At 36.1% G+C, this 19,866-nt stretch overlaps 4 protein-coding genes and 1 non-coding gene across 7 annotated transcripts in view; 4 read left to right on the top strand and 1 right to left on the bottom strand.

Moving 5' to 3' along the window:
• The first annotated feature begins 715 nt into the window (after positions 1-715).
• On the top strand, positions 716-3,685 carry LOC107273034 (60S ribosomal export protein NMD3). The gene is made up of 10 exons (XM_015750826.2): positions 716-1,082; positions 1,156-1,290; positions 1,379-1,529; positions 1,593-1,727; positions 1,812-1,920; positions 1,996-2,146; positions 2,217-2,359; positions 2,435-2,586; positions 2,663-2,961; positions 3,046-3,685. Exons 1-10 carry the CDS (start codon positions 1,033-1,035, stop codon positions 3,239-3,241), a joined length of 1,521 nt encoding a protein of 506 aa, XP_015606312.1. The 5' UTR covers positions 716-1,032; the 3' UTR covers positions 3,242-3,685.
• On the bottom strand, positions 3,641-5,121 carry LOC107273037 (ubiquinol-cytochrome-c reductase complex assembly factor 1). The gene is made up of 6 exons (XM_015750832.2): positions 4,980-5,121; positions 4,610-4,816; positions 4,470-4,542; positions 4,223-4,389; positions 3,946-4,140; positions 3,641-3,877 (listed from the first exon to the last, which is right to left on the bottom strand). The coding sequence occupies exons 1-6, from the start codon at positions 5,010-5,012 to the stop codon at positions 3,794-3,796; spliced, it is 759 nt and encodes a 252-aa protein (XP_015606318.1). The 5' UTR covers positions 5,013-5,121; the 3' UTR covers positions 3,641-3,793.
• Positions 5,122-5,156: 35 nt separating this feature from the next.
• On the top strand, positions 5,157-10,524 carry LOC107273033. The gene is made up of 9 exons (XM_015750824.2): positions 5,157-5,269; positions 5,797-6,147; positions 6,220-6,534; positions 6,610-6,784; positions 6,868-7,008; positions 7,082-7,239; positions 7,339-7,996; positions 8,092-8,715; positions 8,795-10,524. The coding sequence occupies exons 2-9, from the start codon at positions 5,800-5,802 to the stop codon at positions 9,520-9,522; spliced, it is 3,147 nt and encodes a 1,048-aa protein (XP_015606310.1). The 5' UTR covers positions 5,157-5,269; positions 5,797-5,799; the 3' UTR covers positions 9,523-10,524.
• Positions 10,525-10,732: 208 nt separating this feature from the next.
• LOC107273035 (tetraspanin-18) overlaps positions 10,733-19,866 on the top strand; it is a 41,728-nt gene continuing 32,594 nt past the window's right edge. Inside the window, exon 1 of one of the 3 annotated variants that reach the window (XM_015750827.2) lies at positions 10,733-11,188. The gene's annotated coding sequence lies outside the window, so the exon portion shown is untranslated. The remainder of the gene's footprint in view (positions 11,189-19,866) is intronic. The other 2 variants (XM_015750830.2, XM_015750828.2) reach the window with 2 other exon arrangements.
• Trnak-cuu lies at positions 16,433-16,505 on the top strand. The gene has a single exon. It is a non-coding gene; the product is annotated as a tRNA-Lys (tRNA).

The raw sequence follows: 19,866 nt of genomic DNA, 5'->3' as shown, positions 1-19,866 counted from the left end.
CGCCTATACGCCGATGATAACGACGACTACGACGATAATTACGACGACGCAGGCATAATTGCGACGACGACATTCGTATGCGCAGGCGCAGGCGCAAATTCGTATGCGCAGGCACAGGCGCAAATTCGTATGCACAGGCGCAGGCGCAGGCGCATACGAATTTTGGCCTGCGCATACGAATTTTGACCAGCGCCTGCGCATACGAATTTTACCTGCGCCTGCGCATACGAATTTTGACCTGCGCCTGCGCATACCAGATTTCGCCTGCGCCTGCGTCGTCGTAATTATCGTCGTGGTCGTCGTTATCATCGGCGTATAGGCGTCAGCTTCACGTGGTACAAGGGTGTCACCTCCAGCACCACACTTTTTAAAAATCTCTTAAAAATGATTCCACAGTAGGCTTTTTCAATAGTTTTCGAGGAGTTCTATAGTTCCCGATAGGTTTTAACAATAGTTCTGCTACGGAGCTGCCTCGTTGTAAGTGTTATTTCGGGAACCAGCGGTGAGTAGCGAAGAGCCACTGCTTGCCAAGCTACACGTTCGTGATCTGCTTTATCGACGGAGGCGATGATCACGAAATCCTACTCCCGGACTCGCCGCTACGATTTAGCGCCATGCTTTTGGTATAACCTAAAACCGGAGCGTTGTGCATCTCCCCACTCATCTCTGTCTATGCATGCTATATGTCGATGTGGATAGCAGCATTTATGGTTCTGGACGTGTCGCCTTACTGATTCGATTGGCTAATCAAAGAAGACTCTACGCACTCTACGTCTAGAGTCCAGCATAATCTTTCCAACCTGACTTTAGGACTAGTTACTGGCACATCTCCTCATTGGAGGAGTCAGCCATAAGGAAAGGAAGGAAGGAAGGAAGCATTTATGGTTGACGGATTACTCGCATGGTTTCCTGTGCTCCGAAGAGCAACACGTGCATGAGGATCAAGCATTAGAATATTCACTTCTTTCAACAATAATTTTTTATTGTTTGTTAATTAAATCTCAAAAATTAGTGCAACAACGTATTGTAATAATGGAGTACATGACGAATATTGATGACCCTGTAAAAGAAACAGCAAGGATGTATGTCGACATTTATTACACTACATATATATTTGAAGAAAACAGATTTTTAAAATTAATTTTATTTATTTAGATTATGCTGTGAATGCGGGGTATCGATTGAACCAAATCCTGCGAACATGTGCGTAGCATGTTTAAGGTCTCGTATTGATATTACAGAAGGGATTCCAAAGCAGGCCACACTACATTTTTGTAAAGGATGCGAGAGGTATAATTTTATCGTACATAACAAATTTTAACATCTTTATTACTTTTGTTAGATGGTAATTTTTATAAATTGAATGTATTTATTCCAGATACTTACAACCTCCTGCTGAATGGATTCATGCACCATTGGAATCACGGGACCTTCTGTCATTATGCTTAAAGAAATTGAAAGGTCTCAGTCGTGTGAAACTTGTAGATGCTGGATTTGTATGGACTGAACCTCATTCCAAAAGGCTTAAGGTATAGCAAGAAAATCATATCTAATTGCTAATCTATAGTTAAACTTCACTTATTTTTGATTAGGTAAAACTCACTGTGCATGCAGAAGTTATTGGGGGTGCAATATTACAACAAGTCTTTGTTGTTGAGTACATAGTTAATCATCAGATGTGCGATGATTGTCATCGCACAGAAGCTCAAGATTACTGGCGTGCATCTGTAAGTTTGTTGTACAATATATTACTTGATTCTTATTTTTTGTTGGGTAACATCTAGTGAGTAACAATATTGCGACAATTGTAGGTTCAAGTTCGTCAAAAAGCTATAAACAAAAAGACATTTTTCTACTTGGAACAACTTATTTTGAAACATAAAGCTCATGAACAAACATTGGGAATTAAACCTATTCATGGTAAGATTATGAATTTGAATAATAAAGATAGTTTATTATAATTCTTTTTTAAAAATATTTCTCTTTTACATTCAGAGGGTCTTGACTTCTTCTATGCAAACGAAGCAGCAGCTAGGAAAATGATTGATTTTCTAGTAGCAGTGCTGCCATGTCGCTATCAACATTCTAAGAAATTAATTTCCCATGACATCCACAGTAATATATACAACTATAAATTTACATACAGGTACAGTTTTGAAAAACCTACGTATGCAATTTACCTAAAACGTTATTTAAATAACTTCTAATAATTTTAGCGTTGAAATAGTACCAATTTCAAAGGACAGCATAGTCTGTCTTCCTAAAAAACTGACACAACAGTTGGGTGGAATCCATCCTATTTGTCTTGTCTACAGAACGACCAATTCTATTCATCTTATGGATGTATCCTCTGGTCAAAGTATGTAAAAGATAATATTATCCATTACAAAAGAAAATTAGAAATATAATTAATTTCACAATATTAAATTAACAGTTGCTGAAGTCAGTAGCACCGTATACTGGCGATATCCATTCAACAGTATCTGCAATCCAAAACAGTTAACAGAATACGTAATAATGGATATTGAACCAATAAAAAATAAGGATAAGAAAGTATTCCCAGGACAAGGAGCAATTTCGAACAAAGTAATAATTTCACTTATAATTACCTGATATTAAAAAAATTAGGTACACAATTATTCCTATTCTAATTACTTTTCAGCACATCGTAGCAGATGTTTGGCTGGTCAAAGCATCTGAGTTGGGTATAAATGATAACACCATCCACACACGTACTCATTTAGGTTATATACTTAAACCTGGTGATTCAGCATTGGGATATGCAATTGGTGACAGTAATATTAATGACATGAACTTTGATAAATTAAGCCGGGATATAGTGCCAGATATAATCCTGGTGAAAAAGTTTTACGGACACGATAAGGCAGCCAGACGTCGAGCAAGAGTATGGAAGCTAAAGCATCTTGCCGAAGAGGTGGTTAGCATGAGTACAGAGAACAAGTGAGTGTTATATTTGTTACTATCATATAAATTATTTTATAACCTCAAATCACAATTTACTTATATAATCTTTATGTTATTTAGTGAATATAATGAATTCTTGGATGAATTGGAGGAGGATCCTGAGATGCGGCAAAATATAAATATATTCCGAGATTCCAGTAAACAAATCCCAGTGGATTCTAGCGAAATGGATCCCAGCATACCACGGATTACTTTAGAAGAGATGTTGGATGATCTTGTGATTGATGATACAGAAATGGGAGAAGCATACCAATAACTGATAAAAAAATACGGTGAAATAAAAAGATGATATCGAAAATGCTAATGATACTGTTCATAAATAATAGAATGCTTACATAATTTAAGTGTTAAATATAATTCCATATTAAAACATTTGCTCTTAAATATAAATCTTTACTGTAAACTTGAAACGAATTTTGGACCAAAATATACATTATAAATGAGGTGTGTTTAAGGAAGAAAAATTATAACATTCTTAATTGACCATTTGCGGCATTCTAACATTTGGAAGGAGCAAATGGTATATTGAGGCCGATCTGTATGTATACGTCATACCCGTCCCTCGCGGCGGTATCCTCATAGACGTCCCTGTGCTTGTGCAGGTTACTTCTCAAGTTTTTCGAATGTAAAATTATGATGAACGCAAGATTTGTGAAACTTTAATAAATCAACCTTTAATTGTCTTAATGGCAACTATGTATATATGTACAGGAATTTAATTTATTACGATAACACTTGAAGACAGATGAGTCGATTAACAAGTATTTACAATGATGATCTACATTTTTATAAAAGTCGTATTTAATTATTATTTACTACTATTGTAACTGAGCCAGATTACATTAGGAGTCTTTAAAAAATCGTCCTTTGGTTGTTTGTCTAGGGCACAAATCTAAAATAATACAAGTTTCATTGACAAAGATATAAATTATTCATGGACCTCTTAATGAGTTTACTTACCTGTTTTCGAACGTAAATAACTAGTTTCTCTACAGCTTCCGGATCGTTGGATTCTGATTGTAAGAATCTCCTCCATACTGCACCAGCCAATACTTTGTCATCAGATAATAGCCCTTCGTCATAGCCAATTATTGCTGCATTAAACTGTTGTGAGATTTCAGTTAACTGTTTGTTTAAAACTGCAGTAGCAATAGGCTGGAAAAATATATTTATATGAATGCTCATAATCCAATCACACACTGAGTTTGAAATATAAGAAGTATTGTTCAAAGCTTACTCCAAGCTTTTTTATTCGCGTATTTGCATCTGCCCACATTGATGAAACAATTTCATTTCTAAGAAAATGACCCTCTTCACCTTCGGACATAGTACGTACCATCAACATCCAAACGTGTAATTCCGTTATAAGAAACCACGAAAAAAACGTATCTGACATGTTAAAATCTAATGAATAAGATCAGATAGTCAATATACAATTTAAGAATTCTGCTACTTGTATTATGAATTATTATCATTGTACAAACCTTTGAAAAATTTTAAATAATCAATGTTTTCAGCGACACTCTGGTACAATAGTACTCCATTCAATCGGAGTTTCTACAAGATGGTCAGAATCAGACTATAAACATGTATAATTATTGAATATAAATTTAAAGCTACTCACATATGTGGATATATCAAAGAAACCCAGTTTTTTAAAGACTCTTCTATAGATTGATGGTTTTTCAACAGTTTCTATGTTTCCAACACTATCCCATAAAGACTTTGATGAATGAATTGTTCTTTGGAAATAGGATGGTAATATAATAGAAGGTGCAGTTAACGTAACTATTCCAGATGAAGTAACATTACAAGACAAGGTAGCTGCTATCTGTAATGAAATAATTAGGCTTATGGAAATATTGCGTTATAATTAAAAATATTTGTATACAATCTTATAATCAACAGTAATTAACCATGTGGTATGAATGTTAAACTCTAGAATAACCAAAGGTTATGAAATTTCTACTATACACCTTCATAAGAGTACAAACCTTTCTTGATGGAAATCGTAATATCTGATACATAATGTATCATTTATTCAGTGACTGTTCATTGAAGAAAAAAAATACTTAGTCAAAATAAGAAAAGCTCAATTAAGTTCACTTTGGTAACTAAAGTGCTGCCTGGGTAAATTTTTCATTACACGGTGAACATAAGAACTTCTATCAATTCTACTAAAAAATGGAGGTCAACTGCTGATCGAACTTATGGATCGCTGCTCCGTTTAGCATCGATTTCTTTGTTATTTAATTACGGATTCCTTTGATAATCATCGAAATTGGTAAATATATCTTTGATATTGCGGTAAACCAAAAAATTATTACGATGAAAATTGATTTTCATAGGGTAAATTGAAGGAGAGACGTGAGGTGCTCGTACCTTCTTTAGTACCTTTAAGAATGTTATCAGTTTTTCCAGACTTCCCCTAACTTGATACTCACATTTTACCTAACATTAGGAATTTAGGATATATATAATACATTCATTTTCATACATATCCAACTGTGATGACCTGGTTAATATATTTTTACTCTTCTTGTTCAAGAGTACATAAACTCTTTTTATAATTGTAAGAGTTAGTAATAGGAATGTTTCCAATTCTTGGGTTTGGAAGTTGATTGTAATTCTCTTTATTCATGGTGCATCAGATTTTATTATAATTCCTTTATTCCACCTTTGTATGTACAGAGATACAGCAATAAATACTGTAGTATATTTAAAAATATTGAAGTTTTTGTTTTGGACTATTCAGAAATTTTAACGTAAGGTGGTTCAATCGAAGTGTTTAATCTGTGATGTTCTTTTTAGAAAATGAAGACTTTAAAAGCTAAACTAAAAGCTAAGAAGAATAGTGGAAAGTTTTCTACAATTAAATGCACGGCAAAAGATGCATCGTCAAGTTTAAGTTCGAGTTCAGATTTGTCTGAATTACGTAAACCTATTGATATTAGCACATGCAGTTTATTACAAGTAACGAAACTTCTTGACACTGGAAGTGATGAGATTCAAAACATATTAGCATATGAATGTGATATTATATATGAGTGCCGTATTTGCAAAAGCTTATTTCGGAGCTTGGTAAATTTTATTTCCCACAAAAGAGTATATTGTAAAGAAAAATATAATATATTTAATAGGAAAGCAATGGATAACATTGTGGTAAGTATAAGATAGTTTAATGTATGTCCAAAAAAATATTTCCACTCCTTGAATCAGCATCGTATTTTCCAGGGTAAAAAGACTTTGGTTGATTTGGAACCTCATATGGATGTAGGGTTTAAAGAAAATGAATCTAATGAAAGGATGCTGAGAAGTCAAGTGCTACAAAAAGATTCGAATTTAGATCTTACATCTGTAATGGATATAATTCAGGAAAAAAAATGTGAACATACTGAAAGTTCTAACCTCAGAGCAAATGAATATAAAAGCAAATCCACAGAGATTATATCTGATAATCAACAAATACTCTTAGAAGCTTTAAGCTCAAGCCAGTCAGCTGTGTATCAGACAGTTAGGGAGAATACTGCAGATCTTATGAAGGCTCAAGTGAATATTGAATATACCTATGATTGTCTATTTCTTTAATTGTATAAATATTATAATAATATAAACTTCTTTTAGATTATAGAACTTCAAAAAATAATGAATAAAAATACTGCTGTCCTTGGACCAAATGGACGATGCATCGAAGTTAATCAAGTCGAAAAGACTGATAATAATTTCCAGTCTTGTGATAACAATGACAATATTGAAATATCTGATGCAAATGCAACTGATGAATTAATTTGTCCCATTTGTCAGTGAATTGATTGACAAAATTTTTATTTTCATTGTTACACTCATTATCATCATTGCTACTTAATATTAATTATTTTGTAGGTAAAGGAGAATTTGCAACAAAGAAAACTTTGGCCCATCATGTAAAATCTCAACATACGTCGTATAAGATGATTTATTCATGTCCTTGTTGTCCTAACTCATTTAGAAATACATGGAGTGTTTATCGTCACTTATACAAAGGTAAGAAGATTACTTATAATGATTATTAAAATAATAACTCCAATCAATGTCAATATCAAATTTTCATTTACAGTTCATAAAAAGTCTAACGAACAGGTGAGAAAATTAAGAAATCAAATTCAAGATAAGGCATATCGCAAAGTATGCATAGAAGACCAGCAATCAATACAGAAGTGTGGACTGAATAGTAAAGATTGTAATCAGAGGAAGAAACTGACTGATGAAAATCAGGTACTTCATTCATATAATACAAAAATGTACTGACATTCCTCACTGCACATGCAATCAAAGATTATATAATTTCTAATAAGATCTGTTATCATTCATCAGGAATGGATGAATCAAGTAGAATCTGATGCAGAGCTACAACGTTGTGGAGGTTGTGGCCGACGATTTGATAGAAAGGCGGCATTACAATCTCATTTGCAACTTTGTCAACGTCGAATAGCAGTTTGTAACGGAGCTGCTAATAAGGCTAAAAAGTCAGGAAAGATACCATCGGTGGACAATGTGTTCATTCATAATAATTCAGCAAAATTAATAGCTGAGATGCATGATGAAGTTCCGCATACGAGTACAGCGGATACAAAATCCTCTCCGGTAAAGGGTGACCCCAGCACATGGACCGAAACTGAATCACAAGTTGCTGGAATGGATTTCTCAAAATCCAGTGAAGAGAATGAATTATCGATTCGTGTCGATGAGGTTTCGACTCTCAGTACAGCAGACTGGGAAATGTTAGGTGTAAATACGTTTTGCGAAAAAGAGGAGAGCAGAATTAATTCAAATAAATCAACTTCAAACGAATGTTATGATAAGGAATCTTGCTCTGTTACAAACATTAAAGATCTTCCTACTCTTGCGGCTGCACCAGACTCTCCAGAAATTCTTTATACTCGTATCAATGCTTCCCCACCAAATTCAGTAACTGTTGGTTCAAAACGACGAAAAATTGATACGATTGATGGTGGGAAAGAATTCGCTATAGGTTTGTTAATTATTAAAATGAATGTTTATTAATTGATTTAGATATTTTGTAAATGAGATATGTATTTTAATGAAATGTTTTTTTATTGGTTTCAGAGAGTGAGATTTCCCTACAACAAAAGAGTCTTGCTCTGCCTAACAATTCTACAAGTATAACAAGTAGTACAAGTACTAAAAGTAGTACTACTACTGCTGTTGAGTCGTCGTTCATTGCAAAAAACGATAACGTGGATAATTCCAAGATGGATAATTTCAGTTCAAAATATGATATAAGCAGAATATCTAATATTCGCAAGTTGCAGTGTTTAAAATGCAGAAGAAAATTTTCGTCGATCACAAATTTGCGTAGACATATGGCGATACATATGGGCTGGAATCGATATAGCTGCGCGTTATGTGACTTTAAATCGTTTGTCAAGTGCGATTGCCTCGCACATTGTAATAAAGTGCATGATGCAAAAAATAATCAAGGTCTGTTAGAACAAATTGTAGTGCCAATATCTCAAGTGGAAGGTTCACCTAATCAGCCACTCATCATTGACATTGCTACTATGGAAGATGCCTCTGCTGATCCTGAAATTATTACTACAACAGCTCATCAATCTAATGAACATGATCATAGTATTTCTAATAATACTACACATGTTGATAAAGTCGATGCTATGAAAAAAACTACATTTGCTGCTGAGAAAAGGTCGTTTGAAGCTGAAAGTAATTCAGGTGAGATGAGTCATAAATATTTCTATAAAATTCGTAATAAATACAGTGTAGATGCATAAAGTATGTATATTCTCATTAGCTACACTGGTTGGGAGTAATAATGGAACTCGTAATATGTCTCGAAATAATTCTTTCGAGGAAACACAAGAGAGTCTTCAAAGAGAAAATGAAAGTGAATCAGACTGTAATGACAGTAAGAATGCCGAACAAGAAAGAAGTAAGATGAGTCCAGAGAAGTTGCAATATATAAATAACAGGAGTCCACAATTTTTAGCTCAAAGTACTTTGGATAAAAATCCTGACTTAAAGCGGATGGTAATGGAAGTAATTTTTGGCACAGTAGAAACAGCTGATGTAAGCAATTCCGATAAGATTCAGATAGATCCCGCATTTAAGATCATCACAGAAGAAAAAGTAACGAATAATGAAAGTATGAAAGCCATTAAAATGGCAAGTATGAAAGATGATAACAATGAGGAAACATTGAATAATGAGGTAGTGAAGGAAGAAAATGATAAGAAGGACCAGGAATCATCGAAAAAGGATGACTCAGGGAATAAACAGATTTTTAACCACGATGATCAGCCGCGACCGCAAAGGTCTATGCGTCGTATAAAATTCGTGAACAAAAAATATTCTTCCTATTTGCCGGAACAAACGTCACGTAGTGATAACATCCAAAAAAGTGTTCCGTATTCTTTAAACAAGAGTGTCAATGCTAAGTTATTAACTGATAAAATACCTACAGTAGTTATTTGTCGAGCTGACACTGTCCGAGGACTTTGCAACATCAAAAAGATTATATGAATACCAAGTATTGTTAAGAATACCAAGGTATAATATACAGGGTGTATCTTAAGCCCCGGACAAGAGACATACCGTTAGATCCTGCGCGAAAAAATAAAAATATTGGCGTTAACAAAAATCAAAAATTTTAATCAGTTTATTAATTATTAAAGATTAAAGTAAGCCAATAATATGCGCGTGAAAAATGGTAACTCCTCAGTCTCCGCCCATTGGGGACAGCTAATCATTTATTTCCCCACAATAACAGTGACCGATGGATACGTAAATATAGTAACGTCAATAAACAAAAGAGTAACGCAAATAAACAAAAGAATAGTGTAAAATGTTTTTTCGTGGGGAAATAAATGATTGGCTGTGCCCAATGGGCAGAGACTGAGGAGGAGTTACCAGTTATCACGCGCTTATTATTAGCTTACTTTAATCTTTAATAATTAATAAACTAATTAATATTTTTGATTTTTGTTAACGCTAATATTTTTATTTTTTCACGCAGGATCTAACGGTATGTCTCTTGTCCGGGGCTTAAGATACACCCTGTATAGTAGTATACTATAGCAAAGTTATTGATAAACAATACTATATTACCATAGCCATTGATCAATAATTTTTATTCTACTACTGGTATATTAGTTTACTGTGACCCTAATATAATTCAAATATCAAAAATTTAAGCTTAATGGACCATCCTATAGTCAATTATATGTTAATGGGAAATATCGTCAACGATAAAATTATTATCAATAAGTTGTGGGTATACCATTTATCTTTGTTACATACATATGGTTATTCAGTACAAACGTACCACGTGAAGGTGATTCTACCAGAAAAGTCAAATGAGCAGACTAACTTCAACTGGCGTGTTTATACTAAATAACTTTGTACAAATTCAATGGAGTTCGTGTAATATATTATTGTAGTCATAAAAACGAAAAAATTATACCCATCTAAGGTAAATTACATGAAACCAGAGTGTGTTGTGTGATAACTCGTTTGTATATCATACAAAAGTCTTAGATTCATTGATACTCCAGAAACCTCAGCCCTACATTTAAAAGAAAAATACCATACTCGTGTGCTGGACATCATTCGCATTATTATTTATGTATAGAATCTTACGAAAATCATAAAATATAATTTAAGTTGAGAAACAAAAAATTTGAAATTCATCTACAAGAAAATTCAATAAATTATTACAATTCGAATATTTCTGGTTCTAGTTGCATTGACAAACTTATCAATAATATAATAGAAAGAATAAGTTGGAATTTATCTTCTGTTGATAATTTACCAATTACAGTAGACAAATCTGATTTTATAGCCCGATCGGTAAATTCATCAGACGCCACGATAGTAGCGACACACTGGTGCGTGTAAGCGCGCCATTCCTGTCTGGACGAAACGAACGGAGACGAGAAAGAGGAGCTCGCAGATGCACGGCAAACGGCGCCGGTTATAGAGGGTATTTTGTGAGTCGTTTGTTACGCGAAAGTACAACGCGAATGCAGATACATTTGACGCAAGCTAAACATAAGCCTTTAGCTCTTGCACGCTCGGATAATTTAACGGTTTAAATTAGAACGCTCTTGTGTTTACGGATGACAGTGTGAATAAGTGTTTTGTGGTGGAAATTACAAGAAGAGAGTTGAGTTTCGATCTTATCCAGAGGGTGAGTTGCTATGTGATAAATCACTTGTATGCACTCGCACGAAATAGAAGAAAAACAAAATACGTGTAGAAGGGAAATTTGAAAGTGACCGTTACAAAAGATTTCAAACTTATCACGTGGTGTTTTTTTTACCTAGAATATGAAATTGCTGAAAAATTATTCATAATGAAAAACCATATATTGAACATATAAGTAATGCGTTAATAACTTGTTTCCATGAAGTCACACGGTAAATCCGTACGTGAATTTTATTTTACAGTAAAATAAAATAGAGTCCAATACAATTTAACATTTTTCGACGAAGCATAATAATATTTCGAAAAAAATTAGAAAACCCATCACGATCAATCTAGTATTTCAACACTCATATTTAACCACGGAAATCATTTGTTATGAATTTCGAGGATCCTTTATTCTACGATGTAACTGATGCGTGCAACAAGGAATTTATATGTAAAGCCTTTAATTAATGTTACGCCACTTGTTGCTGTGACCAGGCATGACTTACGCGAGACAATTCTTTTATCATGTTTCTATTCTTTTCCAATTACACAAGTAAAGTCGTGCCTCCGCACGAGCAAATAACCGTCTCTCCACGGTCCAGTGAATAAATTACTTGAAATTCAAAGATCGATCAAGCGGTTACTCTGTAAGTAATTATCAGTGTAAATATACAGCGCCGTTCGATCTAAACCATATATACCCAAGTTTATTCCAAATAGAAGGGATCAGTAGCCGACTGGATATAAGCATGCGTTAACGGACTCTAGAATAGTTTTAAAGTAATAAAACGAAAGGAGGAAGGGCGAGAAGAGGCGTATGTGGACACGCACGTTGAATTACGGCTCATCAGAGCAACACCATAATAATGTTCATTCACAAAAAATTCCTAGTTAAGATACCTTTAAGGCCTGTTGGCTGTCACATTCCTGGCTGTTCTTCCAAGGATAATATTTTTCGTAGCCGCCTATTTCGTTTGAAAAATAAAAATAATACGTACAGTTAATTTTTCAATATTAATTATAATACCAAGTGCTGTAAGCTAGACAATTAACGAGTATGATTTAATCGTTTGAATATTAATATCGCTTAGAAATAGAAAGGATTCTCTGTAATATGAACGTACGTACTTATTAGGTTATGTACCTACTTCATACGTAGTTTGAATTTGACCTTAATAACACAACTCATTTACTCATTACCCCAACTTGTCAGTATGTAGGTTAGAACTGCGTTAGTAACTGCTCTCGTTTGAGTCTGAGGGAGCAACGTTTATGATTCCTTTACAAGAGCATTTTGACTTTCTGCACGCCGTAACGTCCGACTGTTTTTCTAATATAAAAGGTAGCATGAATGTCACTAGAGAAGCATTTATAATCGTGTCTCCGGCACACGTGAATTTACTTTACTACAAATTTCAGTCGTTTACCTATTTTAGCTAATACGTATTCATGTGGTTTTTGGCAGCATTTATAATTTTCAATATAATTTCTACGAAGGCTGTGTATGTATGTTTGTACACAGCGAGCCAGAGTTTTAATGTCTACAGTATACGAGTAGCATACCTGCATTCTATGGATTGTTTCTATCACGCGAATCGTAGGATTTACCGCAGTAAGAAATCTTAGAGGTTACATAATCTGTATATGAATAATTTCAAATGTCCCACTTAATTACATTAATCATTTCCTTCCTGACGTCAGATCTGTCTTCGATTCTTTACAACGTGTGTAGTTTACAGTACATAAGGACATAATGGAAGTCGCTTGAGATTCTTTTGAATGCGTGCAGCGTGGAAAAAGCTATTATAACTACGAGTAACGATCGCGAGAGTACGATGTGTATCATTGGAATTTATGACAGTACCGTTATTATTAGTATGTAGTATGCAGGTGAGAAACTTTATTAAAAATCGCACGCTTGCGCGTGTAGTGTTCTTCATTTGTAGAAGAAAAACAAAAATACTAGTTAAACTCTCATTTACGATTTGAAGCGACCATCAAATCTTTGACTTCCGGTGTTAATAATGGGTTCCATGTACTGCGTTATTTTTTTTACGTCCATTTCACGAAATCGTATTGCATCAGAGTACGTGACCCTATATATTTTCTGCTTGCGGTTGTCGCTTTTTGTAACGGCGAATTACTGACCGAATGACGTAACCTAATTTTTATAAATTTTACAAACCGTTAGCTGGCACCAAGGAAATATTTTCGGTTCATCCAATAATTAGTGTCCGACGTTTTTATAGCTCGCGATGCTTACCTGACTAACGCAGTAGGTAAAGCACGCGCTAATCAAGCTAACAATGTTTCATGTGTTATATTAAAAATATAAACGTTGCTTTCAATGACAAATGTACTCGAGGATAAAACATACGCATGATTCATTCACAACTGGACACACCACATCCTCAAGAATTCTGACGTAAATGCACAGCGTAAAATCCAGTGTTAAACATTGACTCGCGTAGTTTATTCGTCATGTCAAACAAGTAACTTATACCTATCCATCTATAAAAGATCATAATCCTCTTTACAGGGACAGCTAAGTTTTTTTTTTATTAAAAGTTATTCGATCAATTTTTTTTTACAAAAAATCTTACGGTACCACGTAATCTATGCATATAACTGGATATTCGAAAATTTTTATCAAGTCATCATTACACGTGCTTACTTTTCCATGTTAAAATGCCAGTCAGTCAAGTCTGACTTTTCTGACAACCTTTCTCCTGCAACGGGTAAAAGACTTTCTATGAAAATGCATTTACGCATAGCAAAGCCGTTACACCTCGTAAAGAAATACACATTGTCAAAGTAAATCAGTGGAAGTCTTGCTCTTGCATCGTGAACGCCGCCTTATGACTGATTAGGATGAAGTTGCAATTCTCATTTATCCAGGTATCACATTATCGTTAGTAATTCTAATGAGTGAATGGTACGCGACCTCTCTGATTGCAGTTAGAAATACATAGGCACAGAAGGGATTTGTTTTTCCTGGTAAGTGTACATAGATGTTACTACTAGACCGAAAGCATTTGAGATATTTGTAAATGCAAATATTAAAATCAGTGCGTGTATATATATATATATCAGAGGTACTGTACAGTAAATACATATTGAACTGGTTTTAGACCTCTTGAGCATTACCCTGTGAGTAAACTCGAGGTAAATACTTTTGAAGTATAAAATAAAAGTATAAGTATATAATCGATATTCAGATTAGAATTGGAAAATTGGGAAATATATTATTTCACAAATATATTTGACTTCTAAGCCCAGAAGAAAGTGAGGTTAAAGAGTATTTGAATTTATCAGCAATGCTTCTCGAATACGTTAAACGTCTGATCAAGCAGTTAAGAAAATGTCTCTAGAACGAATGACGTTTCTCACGTCGTCTACAAGGAATTAGACATCTGGTCCGACATGTCGAAGAGTCAGAAAGATCAGTGAACGTAAGTAAGTAGGTATACACGGCTCTCCTCGTGCGTACAAAGAGAAGGGAGACCATCTCGTTCCAGACAGAGTAACTTTTTTACATAAATTTTTTGCTCCCAACCCAAAAGGCAGAAGGCGCCATACTCGGTAATCACGAAGGCACGTTTTATACTAGTCGAGAAATGACCGCTGGTCCGTCGTCAAATAATGCTAAAAATCGTATCTATTCTGATAATATTTTTTTTTCGTTTTTCACACTACAAGCTATCGTAGATGTATACGTATTATCCTTTGAGTTAAACGTGACTAGAGATCCGTGTGCTGCTACTCGGTCTCAGTTCATCCTCAATTATGGTCTGTTCCTGGTGTGTTATATATATACATATACGTCTTTACGGTCGGAGTTAAGACGGTGTAATCAGAAGGAACCAGGAATTCCATTGGAACCGTGGTATTTCGACTGAGCTCTCGAACACTTTGATACCTGGACTATAACGTGATCTAGTTTGTCCCTTGGTGCCTGGGGCGATTCAACCCGAGACATAAAGCACAATAGTCTCCGTTGTGTTGGATCAAAAGACACAATGGGGCTCCGTGAACTTGTTTCTACCTGGTGTTCCAATGATTTTGAGTTACGGTCTGCCGGTGTGCTAGGTAGTGAATCGTAAAGAAGCCTCCTTTGGTACCGGGCCTCCTGGGTACCGGGTAGCCTCCTGAGTACCGGGAGTAGGTATTTTTGAAAATTGACAAACATCGTGAAAGGGTGATTGTTTTTTCCTGGGAAACTAATAACTATACTGTGCTCGAAGTAACTTCTTTTGGATATACTATGACAGGTAAACTTTAGATTGTTTACACTTTGAGCTCGAGCGTCAAAGCAAAGCTTGTAGTTGTATATTCGTAATTGTAAATAATGGATGCGTGCATTTTTGTTGCATGCAATTGCATTTTTCAATGTCTCGTAATCCGTTTGAGTTTTGTTAAGCTATTTCAGAATATGGTTGAGGTTATTGCGCTTGGCAGTGAGTGAATCTGTCGTTGACGAAACATCCTGCTACCACGCGTGCATACGCACTGCAATTTGCGATAGCCGTGGAAACGCTGATACGAACGTCATTGGTAGGATTCAACTGTTTTTTTATTAACATTTTTTTTTTGTACGTACGATATTATTTATATTTTAAATCCTCCTTATTTTAATAAAAAAACTAAAAACGATCGTTGAATGATACATATCAACCGGTCTATGAAACCGCATTTATGCAAACAAATACATATATGTATATATGTCAATATATTATATTGGGGCATAAATATATTATTCAATTATCCATATTTTCCTGTGATTCATCTTTATTTGCAGGTTATACTAGCAGCTGTTTCTGGCCACTGTTGGTGGCCATCGCGTCCTTCTAAAGGCTAATAATGCGTGATATCTATTGTTCCTATATGGACGCTATGGTACTGTTGATTCGTGCGCGTTGACCTCGCTCATTATTTCTCAATAGTTTTCAACGCATTTTCGTGGGACGCTACAAAGCTCCCGTGGGCAGGTTATTTTTGTGCGAGATGCTTGTAAGCTAGAACTGGATGTGGAGAAGTGTTGCTGAAATACGGGGCGTATTATGATACAAAGACCTATATCCGGGAGATGCATAGAGGCAATTATATTCAGGCGAAAGGAATCGGATTGTATGTTAGGATATCTTTAAATAGTTAATTGTTAATTATTTATGTTGAATTATAAAGTGATAAAAGTATCTGATAAAATTCGAACAAAACTGTCGTTAGTGTACATAATAGACAGGCCCGGCTAGCTCAGTCGGTAGAGCATGAGACTCTTAATCTCAGGGTCGTGGGTTCGAGCCCCACGTTGGGCGTTCTTTTTTTTTTTCAAAATCTCTTCGTTTCAATTATTCAAAACGACTCTCGTCATGCAATGTTCACGCGTGTCAACGAATCGAGTAGATGTTATCCGGTTTTTTTTCAAGGGACAGCTACGCCCCATGTTCGTCGGTACCATTTCTTGAAGTCGTTAAAGTCAATTTATGGGCAAATAAAAATAAAGGACATTCTTCATATACGTGATAACGGGATAAGATAAGATCAAGAATATGAAGTAAGCTCTTGTAACGTATAGCACGTGGATCGAGTATTATTAATGAAAAATTGTCACTTTTTTGTTTTTCAAAAAATATTTGCACTCATGAGCACAAGTATGACGCAAAAGCGTAAAATCTATTTTGACGCGCATAAGGGCATAATCGATTGCCTACCACATCAAAACTCCCCAAGTGTTCCGATATCAGGGGATGCTCACCCTCCTTCGTCTTCTACAGAAACGCGACTCTTGCGCAACATTCCCACGAGGACGTTCAAAGCTTTTCCTCGTCCCCTCAAGCAACTGACAGCTTACCAGAATCAATATTTTCAATTCGTTACTTATTCTCCAGCTCACGTCCAACCGATTTCTCCATGTCGGTCAGAATTCTCGGCCGAACACAGAAAACTTGTTGAATTTCTAATAAGGAATTCGAAAATTCTGTGCACCCTCTGGACTTTCTATGCTGGGTGTATTGGGGAAGAGGAGTAAACAATTTCTCTTTGTTCCTTTGCGATTGAAACAGAAACATCTCGCGATAACATTCCGAGCAAATATCGTCGACTGAACGAAGGACATCAGCAATTTCCAAATCCGATATATCCATTCGCTGTCGAACAAAGCGACATTGTCAGAGTAACAAGTCCTATGGTGAAAGGTCAATGACCCCAAATCAATTCGGCTTGGGTTTTCATCGCGGTCGCATGCAGATAATGTCCCCATACGTTCTTTTATAGTTGATCATCCCTCTCGACATATACCTGTGTACACTGTACACCGTATACATATGTCTCTGGTACGTGTCACGAGACAGTGAATAGTGAAGAGTAAAACCCACGAGTAAAATTCTCGATCCACAACCCCATAGGACTGTAGTCCGTTTACACGTGTGATACACGCAGTGCAGAGAGGGGATGATTCGGGGTGGCGGGCAATGGCATCGGTTCTATGTGTAAGAGTACACAGTGCAGTCGTTATGGTAACGCTGTTCATCACAAAGGTCATTTCTCTCTCCATGGTGGGTAAGTATCTTTCAACTTAGTTCAAACATTCCACGTGTCTCAGTACCGTGTATTTATATATTAAATATCGATTCAATGACGTAGGGTTTGATTTCTACTGCGGTTGACTATTTTGAATTTCAAATTTCCCGCGCAAATCGTAGCGTCCGCAAGAGGGAATCCCATTGGCGGAACTCTGGGATCTATCGTTAGACATCAATATGACGGTTGTTGAATTACAAGTGTCACGTATCGGATATACTTTTTATGGGATTACGTTGTCCAGACTTAGAGTTTCGTTTGTCAGTTGGTCAATCAGTGCGGAAACCTTTCGGAAGCAGATATTGAATTGATAAATCACTGCGGCCATTACGGTGGCTGGCTGTCCGTATAGCTTGCTCGGGGAAGCTCCTTTTAGATTTGGCTCTTCTCTTGTGATACTACCAGTTCCGTCCTTAGCGGCCATCATTAATTCCGATTCGCGTCTGTACGCGACGGCTTTCGATTTAGATAACGACGCCATTTTTCTTCGGGAACATCAATCCGGCGTCGATCGATACTTCATTTATTTTCTTTTCTTTTTTTTCCCTCTTATTCCGGACCCTTGAGAATCAGCCGGAAGCGTCTCTATTGAATTTATATTACGCTCCTAACCTATTTACATTCCTCATGTTCTCTTAGGAGTCCATAAAGACTCCAGCCACTCGGTAAGTCATACGAGAGCTGTATTAAACTCTTTGATAAAATACGATAACACGTTTTACTTGTACCCCCGTAATCAAAGGGAGAGTCAAGGTTTTACAAACATACATATATACTTTGCCGGCAAACATATTGTATTTCATTCGGTATTATTTATTGCGCGCATACGTATGTTTTGACTCGACAGTCAAACACGCGTCGCCATTATCTCCGAGGCCTAGAAAACAATATTTCACGAATGCCCTGACTGTCTCGAAATTCATACTGAAAACTTTGGAAACTATAACATCGCGATAACCGTTCCAGTTACGTATATTATATTACACGCGTTAATTAACTTTTGGCCAAGTGAAATGATCATGGAATATCTATACACTACCCAATGTGCACGTGTTATACCTGGGTACCTGAGCAATGAAGAAGGGACCTCCCTCCCCCTTTTTTTTATAGGGTAGGACTTCTCTGAAAACTCAAGGCGGTTGTCGCACGTGCGTTGATGCGCGCTCTATAGCTAAAGCACGTATCGCTTCACAAAGGACTAACTCTACGTCTTCATCCGTAGAACACGAAGCGTGTCGCGGCAAAGCTTCGCATTCATCCAGAGTATGAAAGTCTGGCACACTTTGTCGTAAGAGAGAGAAAGAGAGAGACGGAGGTTAGCATTGAGGCTAAAGAAAGTTATGGCCTTTTATGCACGTCCGATCATCCAGCCATTCCATTGTATCTTAGCTGTAAAATCCACAAGCTGAGCTTAGCCGACGATCAGAGTAACGATTCGACGGAGGGCTGGTCGAAACGTGGATTCCTCTGGTCAGATAAACATGAAATCTTTTCTGTTTGAGCCAATGATACTCTACGAATAATTATTATTTACTTAGGTAATACTAATGTAATTCGTACGGCTAACCTGTTACGGATAAATTCTACCTTGTTATTTTCCCCTAGGAATCTTGGAGAATTTTAAGGTATGGTTAGAGGTCCATGGAAACTGGTGGAAAGTTGATTTAGGAGTAATGAGGGTATCAGGGCTGGAATTAAATAGGATGAATTTTGTGGAAGGAGGTACAAAAGGACGTTGCGCCAACGTCGCAGGGATTTATTTTCGAATTAAATGCTTACGTACGATGAGGGAGGTTAGCTGGTCTGAAAGATTGGAGTGATTTTCGAGAAAAAAAATCTTTGAGATTAGGTATACCGGATGAGGGACGAGTATGAGGTTGGATGGAAATTTGTGTAAGTGTTGGATTTGTCTATGGGGCTTTTTTTTCTTCACTTCGGGGCTTCTATGATGAGGCTGGATGATCTGGGTGAAATTATGGGGGCCAAGCTTTACTATGGGCTTGGGTAATCCATGGGAACGAATGGGACTCGAGTTATGGGAAATGGTTTTTGCTGTGGCTGTCGGTTGTGAATGATTCTTCCTTTGCAATGGGTTGC

Source organism: Cephus cinctus, unplaced genomic scaffold (assembly GCF_000341935.2).
Source record: "Cephus cinctus unplaced genomic scaffold, Ccin1 Ccin1_scaffold1343, whole genome shotgun sequence".
NCBI lineage: Eukaryota > Metazoa > Arthropoda > Insecta > Hymenoptera > Cephidae > Cephus > Cephus cinctus.
The sequence above is the reverse complement of the archived record's forward strand: the minus strand, read 5'-3'. Positions and strand labels throughout refer to the sequence as shown.

Coding starts and splice junctions, on each gene's coding strand:
- LOC107273037 (XM_015750832.2), bottom strand. CDS start 5,012: ATGTATCAGATATTACGATTTCCATCAAGAAAG. Junction 4,390..4,469: donor TTATTTAAAATTTTTCAAAG/GTTTGTACAATG, acceptor CTTATTCATTAG/ATTTTAACATGTCAGATACG. Junction 4,141..4,222: donor CGCGAATAAAAAAGCTTGGA/GTAAGCTTTGAA, acceptor ATATTTTTCCAG/CCTATTGCTACTGCAGTTTT.
- LOC107273034 (XM_015750826.2), top strand. CDS start 1,033: ATGGAGTACATGACGAATATTGATGACCCTGTAAAAGAAACAGCAAGG. Junction 2,360..2,434: donor GGATGTATCCTCTGGTCAAA/GTATGTAAAAGA, acceptor TTAAATTAACAG/TTGCTGAAGTCAGTAGCACC. Junction 2,587..2,662: donor AAGGAGCAATTTCGAACAAA/GTAATAATTTCA, acceptor ATTACTTTTCAG/CACATCGTAGCAGATGTTTG.
- LOC107273033 (XM_015750824.2), top strand. CDS start 5,800: ATGAAGACTTTAAAAGCTAAACTAAAAGCTAAGAAGAATAGTGGAAAG. Junction 7,997..8,091: donor TGGGAAAGAATTCGCTATAG/GTTTGTTAATTA, acceptor TATTGGTTTCAG/AGAGTGAGATTTCCCTACAA. Junction 8,716..8,794: donor TGAAGCTGAAAGTAATTCAG/GTGAGATGAGTC, acceptor TATTCTCATTAG/CTACACTGGTTGGGAGTAAT.